The sequence below is a fragment of the Pseudopipra pipra genome, chromosome 15 (assembly GCF_036250125.1).
Source record: "Pseudopipra pipra isolate bDixPip1 chromosome 15, bDixPip1.hap1, whole genome shotgun sequence".
NCBI lineage: Eukaryota > Metazoa > Chordata > Aves > Passeriformes > Pipridae > Pseudopipra > Pseudopipra pipra.
In genome coordinates this window covers 16,388,326-16,397,689 of record NC_087563.1, presented here as the reverse complement: position 1 = coordinate 16,397,689, position 9,364 = coordinate 16,388,326, and the positions used below count along the sequence as shown (strand labels likewise).

The 9,364-nt window shown below is 51.2% G+C and overlaps 1 protein-coding gene across 1 annotated transcript; it reads right to left on the bottom strand.

Annotated features, from left to right (window-relative positions):
* Positions 1-449: 449 nt before the first annotated feature.
* Positions 450-1,579, bottom strand: NEUROG1 (neurogenin 1). Its single transcript, XM_064671376.1, has one exon. The coding sequence runs from the start codon at positions 1,577-1,579 to the stop codon at positions 1,049-1,051; it is 531 nt and encodes a 176-aa protein (XP_064527446.1). The 3' UTR covers positions 450-1,048.
* Positions 1,580-9,364: the final 7,785 nt, after the last annotated feature.

Below are 9,364 nucleotides of genomic sequence, written 5' to 3'. Positions count from 1 at the left end.
CTCTGTACCCTGTTCAGGGGAGCAGCACCTTCTCCTTGCCCCAAATCCCTCAGAACCTTCCAGCTCCTGCTGTGAACCAGGGCAAGGACAGCCCTGAACACCAGCACTGCTTCTTCACCACTCTGCTCCTGTGCTCTGCTCGCACCTCCTGAACATCTCTAACCCCTTGTCTGTGAGACTTGGGGGCCAGCTGATGTCTGCAGGTAGCCACGTGTGTCTGTGGCCAGCGGGGTGTCAGAAGTGCTGGCTGGTGCCTTGGGGTGATCCCTTCCCTTCCATCCCAGTCTCCTTCTGAGGAGAGTTTAATTAAGAAGCAAAACTCCAGAGGCGCCGCTGAAATTCAGTACAAACGTTAAAAATTTTATTTACAGGGTAAAAGTACGATTTCTTAAAGAAAAAAAAAACCAAAACAAAACAAACAACAAACCAAAACAAAACCAAACCCCCACTTTGATAAGAGGTATAATAATAGAATAAAGCTCTTTATGTACAAAAATACAATTTTCATATGAATGAACATCTTGAATAAATTAACCCGCTCTCTGGTCCAGTCGCTGAATACCCCGTGTCTGCTCCCTCTCTAAAGCAGCCCGGCCGCGCTGGGGGTCAGCATCTATAATGCATGAGCCCCTCCGCTGTCCGCCGGGTGCGGGGTCCCATCGGGGCCGGTGCTGGGACCCCCGGCAGGGGCTGAGCCGCCCCGGGGCAGGGCCGGGGGGACGCGCTGAGCCCCGCGCTGAGCCCCCGGGCCGCATCGGCCCCTTAAGCCTTTTCATGGCATTGTCAGGGCGTTCAAACCAAATTTTCATGCTCGTTTTTCTTCGCTGGAGAGCTACAAATTGTAAAATTGACTTTTCACCTCGTCTGCGGCAGCAAATCTGTCGCTTTTCTTCTCTCCCCGTTTTTTCGGAGCGGCGCGGGAGGCGAGACGGGGGTCGGGGGGGAAGGGGCTGGGGATGGGGCAGAGAGGGGTGGAGTGATGAAAAGTGCAACGGGCCGAGGCACCCCCCCGTCCCTCCTCCTCCGCCGGGGGCGCGGGCGGTGCGCGCTAGCGGAGGGGCGCGCCCGGGGCCGCGGGCAGCCCGCGGAACCCCCGCAGGCTGTCGGCCGGGGGGTAAGCGCAGTCCTCGGAGGTGGCCGGGCTGCTGGGGCCCGAGGCGGAGGCGCAGAGCGAGGGGGCGGACGGCGAGGCGCTGGACAGCCACGACCCCGCGTCGCTGCCGGGGCTGGGGGGCGCGGCGGCCCCGCGGAACGGGCCGGGAGGAGGGAGGCACTGCTCGGCCAGGCGGAGGGTCTCGGACAGCGCCCAGATGTAGTTGTAGGCGAAGCGCAGGGTCTCGATCTTGGTGAGCTTGGTGTCGTCGGGGAAGGTGGGCAGGACGCTGCGGAGCTCGTCCAGCGCGGCGTTGAGGTGGTGCATGCGGTTCCGCTCGCGGTCGTTGGCCTTGACCCGCCGGCTGCGCTTCAGCGTGTGCAGCAGCGCCTCGGTCCGCGCCCGCGCACGGCCCCGCCGCCGCCGCCGCTCCCGCGGAGCGCCCGCGTCCGCGCCCTCGCCGCTGCCGGGCGCCTCGGAGGGCATCCTGCGGGAGAGAAGCCTCGTCACTGCGGGAAGGATGGACGGGGAGCGAGGGGGAAGGTGCGAAGATGCCGGGGAAGGGGTGGGGGGGGGAGGAAAAAATAAATATAACTAAGGGAGTGGCGGTGCGACTGCTTGGCAGGTGCCGGCGCTCCCGTACTCACATGGAAAGGCACTCCCGGGGATGATGTTAAGAGATAACGGTGTGAAAACACACAGAGGAAAAAGCCGCTGCGGGGGGAGGCAGAGGGGACTCGGCGCCGAAGGAAAAAAAAAAAAAAAAGAGAAGGGAAAAAAAAAAAAAAAAAAAAAAAGAAGCCGAAGCCCTGGGAAAGGCGGGGCGGGGGGGACACGCGACCGCGCGTGGCTTTGAAGTGCTGCGGGCTGCGATCCGCTCGTGTGAGCGGCGGCTTTGGCACACGACGGCGCGGCCGCCCGTTCTTATAGCGGCGGGCGGACAATGGCCCCGTGGCCGCCCCGCGGGGCCGCGCCGAGGCGGCAGGTCGGCCCCGTGCGCCGCGCCCTCCGGAGCGTGCCCGCAATTACCGCGGGCGGCCGCGCATCTGCCGCGCCCCCGGGGGACGGGGGAGAGAGAAGGGGAGGGGGGTCCCCCCGCTTTGTCCCCCACCCCCGTGTGCGGCCGGCACAAAGCGGGGCAGGGGGGTCGGGGCTCAGCGCGGGGGGTGGAGGGGTCACCGTCCCGCTCCGGCCGCAGGGACTCCAGCGGGAGCTTAAACCGCTGAGAGCAGGGGGCTTAGGGGGAAAAAAAAAATAAAAAATTACTCTGGACTTCCAGAGGGTGAGCCGTGGATTATCCTCCAGCCAGATGCGGGTGGAAGATTTTCGTCAGGTTTTCCTTGCTCCTTGTGGGTTTTTTTCTAGGTGAATACGCTCTGAAATGGTAAAACTCAAAGCAGGTATTTTTCTCTCCTGCGTTTCTGAGGTGAATGTGGACACGCGGTCTGGGTTTTGTGGGCTCCGCTTTGAAAAGGGGTTTGCAGGTGTTCAGAAAGTTAAAAGTTCCAAAGGACATTTATTTTATAAACTTCGGTGGCTGTATTCATAATACATGTACAATATATAAACACACACACACATATATATACACGCACAATGTATATGCAATGTACAGATAAAATTCTTCTTTTTCGGGATAAAAACAAAGAACTGTGCTGTTTGGATTGTAAAGTTCTTGCTGCCTCTGCTAATCCCCATTCAGTGCCTGGGCATCACTACCTCACGCTTTGGGAAGCCACAGGTTTTTAAGTGGCTAAAAAGTTTCCCAGTTCTGACATCTGGCTCTTTGCATCCCTTCGGTGCTGCGAGGCAGCCCCATTGTCAACACTCAGGTACTTGTCTCTCTGGAAGGTTTGTTTTTAGGTTCACCACCCATCAATAGCCATTTTCAGGTGCCTGTGCCTAAACTCACGTGTATTTACATGATTTCCCCCTACAAGAAATGTAGATTGATTCCCTCTCCTTTGATTTTCTCCTATCCCTTGGATAAACAGGGAAAAATGACAGCATGAATTATTGTCCATCTCTGCATTTTGAGTTCACAGCAACCATTCTTCACTCCAACCTGAGCGAGGAGCTTGCTATCGAAGTTATTCCTTCTGCTTCTTCCCACCCTCCTGGCTTTGAGATGACCCAACGACACCGGCAAACTGCCCCAAACAACCTCCTTTGTGCCAAGAAGATCACGCGCAGAAGTGAGCAATCCAAAAAGCCCTGGGTGATGAATATTAACAAGTCTCAAACTAGAAGTAGTTTGCCAGCCCCGAGCTTTCAGGATCAGCTCTCTTTCTGCTTTTTAACATCTTTATATGCTTGGCTGTGCAATATACCCACGTAAGGCCAGGCGACGGGGGCCTGGCTGTTCCCGGCAGGGACTGGGCTCTCTCAATCACCGGACCTGCAATCAGGCTGAAGTTTTTAGGGCCTTTGCATACATAAATGACTTTCTTCGCTAAGTAGTTCCACTTCACTGAGCTACTCATGTCCTTAAGTGACGGCACAATTAAGAGGCCTCGGCCAGCAGGCAGGGATCGGCCGTGGAGTTTCCAGCGCGAACCAGGAGAAAGAAGGGACCAAAATTTAAAGGTTATGGAAGCATATGGCAAAAAATGTCCAACTTTTGTTACTGTGCACTTTGTATATAGGGAGATAAACTCCAGTGTTGTCTGCAACACTTTGATTGTCTTTTGTTTAGGTGTCTTTGAGCAGTCAATAGTTTATTCATTAAAATGTTTATGATTCCCCAGAGTTTCACAGACTTTGGCACAACCGATCACTTGTCTGAAAGTTTGCGGTGAAAGCGCATTATTCATTAGTCCTTATCCATCATTTGCAGTTTGTCATTTGTTATTCTCTTGTTTTAAAAGTTTGTGCTCCAATCAAGGAGGGGAGAGAGCACCATGTGTCTCCGTGATCAGTCACAGCCATGAATAGCCAGGGCTGAAGTGAATGTTTCACAAACAACCCATAGGCTGAAATTTGTTTGCATAATCTATTCACTGCGTACTTATGAATAACGAATGCATTCACAGAACCAGAATTGTTTCAGGAAGCCTTCGCAAACAGAAAGAAGTGCTAAATATCTCGGATAATTTATTCCCGATGAATAATTCAACCAGTTCTATCGCGGGCAGTCTACTAATTTTGCAGATAAATTATTCAGCCAACGCAGATAATAGCTCTTACACCTTATGGGCCTGCCCCTATGGAAGTCAGCTGCTGAAGTTTCCTGAAATTTCCTGGGATTGGGAAAGAAAAAGATTCCGAAATGGAACAGGACCATTGATTTCAAGGAACACAGAGTGTGCTCCCAACATCTCACTGATGACCTTATTCTGAGTTTTAGCCTTTGATATTAACTTTTCCACCTTGAGGTAAGTGCAGCTGGGCTCAGATGGACTCAGGGATGTTATTAGTTTCATATTTTGAGCTCTAAGAAAATGGTTTATCATTGGCTTTGAGACACTTTACAGCATTTAAAAAAAGAGAGAAAAAAAGATTCAAACAGATTTAAGACTTGTGAGGCCTCAAGCATGAAGCTCCTTCCTCTGCCCTCATGTTGAGACATCATGAGTGGACTCCAGAAAAAGTAGGATTCATGAATAAAGCTGGAGGAAAGGCTTTTGGAGAAAATGTGGTGCCAGATGCCTGGCACTGCTCTCTGGATGAAATGTTTCCTTCATGGAAAAAGCCAGTCAAGGAGAAGATGCCATTCCCTGGTAAGTGTTTGTTGGACCTCATAAAGGTAAATAAATCTCCATGTTAGCAATCAGCCTCTCATTTCTAAACAACCAGAATTATGATCATTAGGGCAGTGTTAGCATCACTCTTCTCTCCAAGACTGGAAATGAGTGGTTCCCTGTAAAACTGCTCCCTCAGTTGGAAGATGCCTCAGAGAAGTCAGAGGCACATCATTTTTTTTTTTTTTCAGGTCTTAAGATGCACATCACTGCAGCAACTCAGCAAGCTCTATCTTTTGTTACTTTAGTACTTGAGGGCTTGAACTAATGTTGGGATAAGTGTTGAAACAATGCATCAATCAGGAGAACACTGCTTTTTTGCTCCCTCGTGTTTGAAAGCATGGCCAGAAAGGGAAGGCAGAGCTGCCTGTGGAGGATGCTTGAACTAAATTTAGGGAGGTGACGTGGCTGGTGGCAAAGCCATCACCTGGGAGCAGAAAGTTTGACCTTGCAGGAGGAAAGGAAGGATCAGGCTCACTCATCCCTGGGGATGCCCAGGTTGATGCAGCAGGAATTTTAAAGACAGGTAGAAAACTAGAAGACTGCTCAGTGGGGTAGCCCATCTCCTTGTGCTGGTCTGGATGTGGTGCAGAGCACAGTGGCTTCTTGTCCAGCCTGGGTGGGGACAGAGGTGTGGTGAGGGCTGGGAGGGCAGGGATGGACACGTGGAGCTGTGCTCCTGGGACTCCTCACCCAGCTGAAGTCACCTCACAGCCCCCAGCCCGAGGCTCACGGAGGGCTCAGGGCTTGGTCCTGTGGCTGCTGACCAGTGGGCAGCCCTGGAAGCCAAATATTTGGAAGGGCTCTCAGCCTGCAGGGAGGCAGCGTTAACCCTTCTGGAGCAGGAGCCGGCTCTCCTGCCAGGGAAACCCTTGGGAGCAGCTCAAGGGCTTTGTCTCTAAAGGATTTGGCCTCCTCTCCTACCTGCCTGTGGCCAGGGTGAGGCCTCAGGCCGTGTGCCGGGGGCCACTGGTGGGTGGGGAGCACAGGGACATCACAGGGAGTCCCCATGTACCGAGGGATCCTGGCCCTGGGGAGCCAAATCTGCTCCAAAATCCTGCACAAGTGCCTGGGAGTTGCAGTCAGGGCTCAACCCTTCCTGGGGGCTCTGCAGAAATAGTGAGAATGTTTTATTTTCAGGTTTTAAATGTGTGATGTAACATTTTCCTTCTTTTTGGAAGGGGAGGGGGGGTCGAGTAGGTAAACGATTGTTCCCTGCAAGCACAAATGTATTTTGTTTGTTGTAATTAAAATGTTTTAATGAGACAACCATAAAATCAACCATTAATTATTTTTTTTCAAACACTTCTGCTTCCTTTTGAGCTAGGTCTATTTAGAAATAGTTTAGAGAGTAGCCTGCAGTTTTATTCTTTCTGTGGTATTATACACAGGAGTGGAGAAGTCATTTATAAATAATTACACAATGTTTTGGGTCTTTGGGTTTGTATAATATATCAAAGCGATTAGTACACGCATTGTTCCATTGTAAATGGTTTTTTTCCCTTCCTTTCAGTTTCACTTGCCTTGTCTTCTATCTAAACCTTTTTCGTGAAATCCTTTGTCTTCCTCATTCTTTTAGCTTGTTACAGTGCAGGGACATTCTTCTTATTCAAACACTCACAGCATGAGCAAAGAAAGCTACTTCTGTCGCATCTTAAGTTTTACCATAACTTTCTGGCATTTTCTTTTCTTCTGATTTTCCCAGACCACTGATAGGGTAATGAAGAATTATAACATACATCAATTATTGGTGCTCACGGTATATTATGCTTCTGAATTCAAGGGGAGATAAAGAGGGAAAAAAAAAAAAGCCCCACTTTCTGTGGTTTTGAGGCACATGAGAGAGGACTCGGCGCAGATTATTTATAACATCTTTCTGAGCATCAATTATGTTTGACTCCTACAACCACTTCCTTGTCCCACTGGTTTTATGGCCAGAAGGAGTCATTTTTGTGTGTGGTAGCTGTGGCATTTAACTTGTTTCTTTTATGAGGAGCCCAAACAATGCATCTTCAGGCCAAACAATCTATCTCCCCGAATAATAGCCCAAATGTCACTCAAGGGCTCCGGGCTGGGAAATGTGTGATCATGGTAAAGGGCCACGGGAAGGGGTTTGGGAGGGATCCTCACAAGGCTTCCCAGCACAGGGTACCCCCAGGGAGATGGGCTGGACCTGGGGTGGGGTGCCTGTGCTTTGGGATTGTGACTGGCTGCCTGAGGTTTCAACAGTCCTAATCCAAGTTATCCAAGGAAAAGAGCCAAACCCTCATGGTGTGGTCATGCACACACCCTGCCTGGCCTTCCCCAGCCTCCTGGCTATCACATTAACTGGGAAAAATAAGATTAGGATGTCACCTCCGAGAAATGAGCCCTTTTCCCCCACACAGTCATTGTGCCAGAGCTTTTTCTTCTCTTCTTTCCCCCCCTCCACCTTCTCCCGCCCACAACCCCCCCCTCTTTTGTTGATTTGTATTTTGTTAATTGAAGCTAGAACACTTATCCCAAAAGAAAGGGACAAAATTCACTGGCTGCCTTGCAGAAGAAATCCCCCAACAACATCCCAAACCAGGAAGCTTAACTACATGCTGAGATACTCAGGTTTTCCTTTATACTTTCCATATCAATAATTCTGCTTCGAAGTGACAAAAATAACCAGAAAGAATTAAACACCATAATGTGGGGGTGAAATATAGCCTGAGCTCTTTGGGAGGGGCTTTAGGGTTCCCCCCCAGGTCTGGGGGTCCCCTTTGGCTCTGGTTTGGAGTCCTGCAGCAGGGGGAGGATGCTCCAGGACCACCAGCAGCCCGCGGGTCCCCACTGCCCCTCCGCGGGGGCCCGGGGGATTTGCTGCCATTTGCATAGCAGGTGTTGGGTCCCGGGCCATTCTTCCTTAAGGGAGTTTTAATACGGGATAAATTACTGGGAATTAGGAGGAGGCAGGCGACAAGAAAAGCGCTCACGGAGTCCTCTCCCGGCCAAGGGAGGGGAATTGGAGAGAAGGGCTAAAAAAAAGGGAGAAAAACACAAATGCAGCAGCTTCTGCCCCCTCCCAGGGAGTTCGAGGTGTGCAGGGTTTGAGGGGGGAACTCTCCCAATTTCTCCTGAATTTGAGGTTTGGACTCAGGAATGCAGTAATCCCGGGACAGAAATACGATTACTGGCCTGAGGATCTTTGATTGAGTAGGTCTGGAAGGGGAGTTTAAAATGTTAATCCCCTGGTATAATCCCTTCCCTGGCATTGTAGGGACAAGGGTTGCCCCCGAAGGGAATTGCCTGCTTCCTTCCCCGGGATTGGGGGCGGGAGGGAAAGGCTGGGGAGCAACTCCCCCATGGATGTGCAGGCACAGACACGTGTCTGGACGTGCCCACACCTGAGTGTGCCCACCCTGTGTGTGCACCCCTGTGCCCACCTGGCCACACCCACTCCTGTGTGTGCACACACAGCCACACACCTGCACACGTGTTTTACATGTGTACATACATGTGCATCTGCACACAAAACAGGAGGGGAAGGCTGGGTCACCCGTGTGCACAGGGAGTCTTGATCCAAATTCCCTGTCACACCTCAGCCACTGCTTTGCCCTGGCAAATAGAGCACACACACATGAAAGAAAATTGAGATGCTTCACGTGTTTTTTAGCAGGGAGTAATTTTGAAGTGCACCCACTTGCAGGCTGTTGGGGCAGGTGGGAAAGGTTTGTCTGTAAAGGGACATCGGTGTGAAACCATCCAGATGCTTTTCACATCATAGACTGGATGTATTATACATAAATGAAGGCCATCTATAGTGAAATGTTAGATCAGTGAGGAAGAAGGTGACACCTCATTAAAAAAAAGCAGGTGAATTGACCCCAAAAGAGGTTTGAGGGCTGGGCAGGGACCCGCTGGTGCTTGCAGGAGCCCCAGTGCCTGGGCTGAGCAGGGCAGGTGGGAAAGGAAAGGAGACAGCTCCAGCTACCAGTCCTGGGCACAGGGTCCTGCTCCCTGACCCCAGGGATGACCCTTTGGGGTGCAGGTCCTGCTGCTCAGGCCATGAGAGGGACGAGGGTGACCCCCCAAGGCTCAGTGCTGCAAATTCGGCCATGCAGGGCTGAAGGTTTGTATCTCACCTCTGTTTGGCTGATATCTTTCTGCTGTGCCTCTGGTGTGGGGATGCTGGTTTCTTTTCCAATTTAAGCATGTATTAAATGGCAGTAAAATACTTAATTAGGAATGAAGAAGTGAATGCACTTCTTCAGACTATAAATGTCTCATTTTTTAAACCCTCTTGGGTAAAACCCAAGGTACTTTTTTCCTTCATCTCAGGTTTAATGCGTGGCAGGTCTTGAGCCTGTTTCCATTTACTCCGGTGGGAATTAGAGATAATTTCTCTGGAGCTGGTGCAGCTCCACTTCTCCAAAGCAGCTGTTGGAGTTACCCAGGGCTCTGCACCTCTCACTCCACTGTGCAAACAGGGAGGGATCCAAAGGGGCTGGAAAATTGCTGAGCAACATCGAGATCACTTTTTATTACTTGTCTTGTGGGCCTAATG

What these genes read in the sequence shown, in the direction of transcription:
- NEUROG1 (XM_064671376.1), bottom strand. Translation starts at nt 1,579, where the DNA reads ATGCCCTCCGAGGCGCCCGGCAGCGGCGAGGGCGCGGACGCGGGCGCT.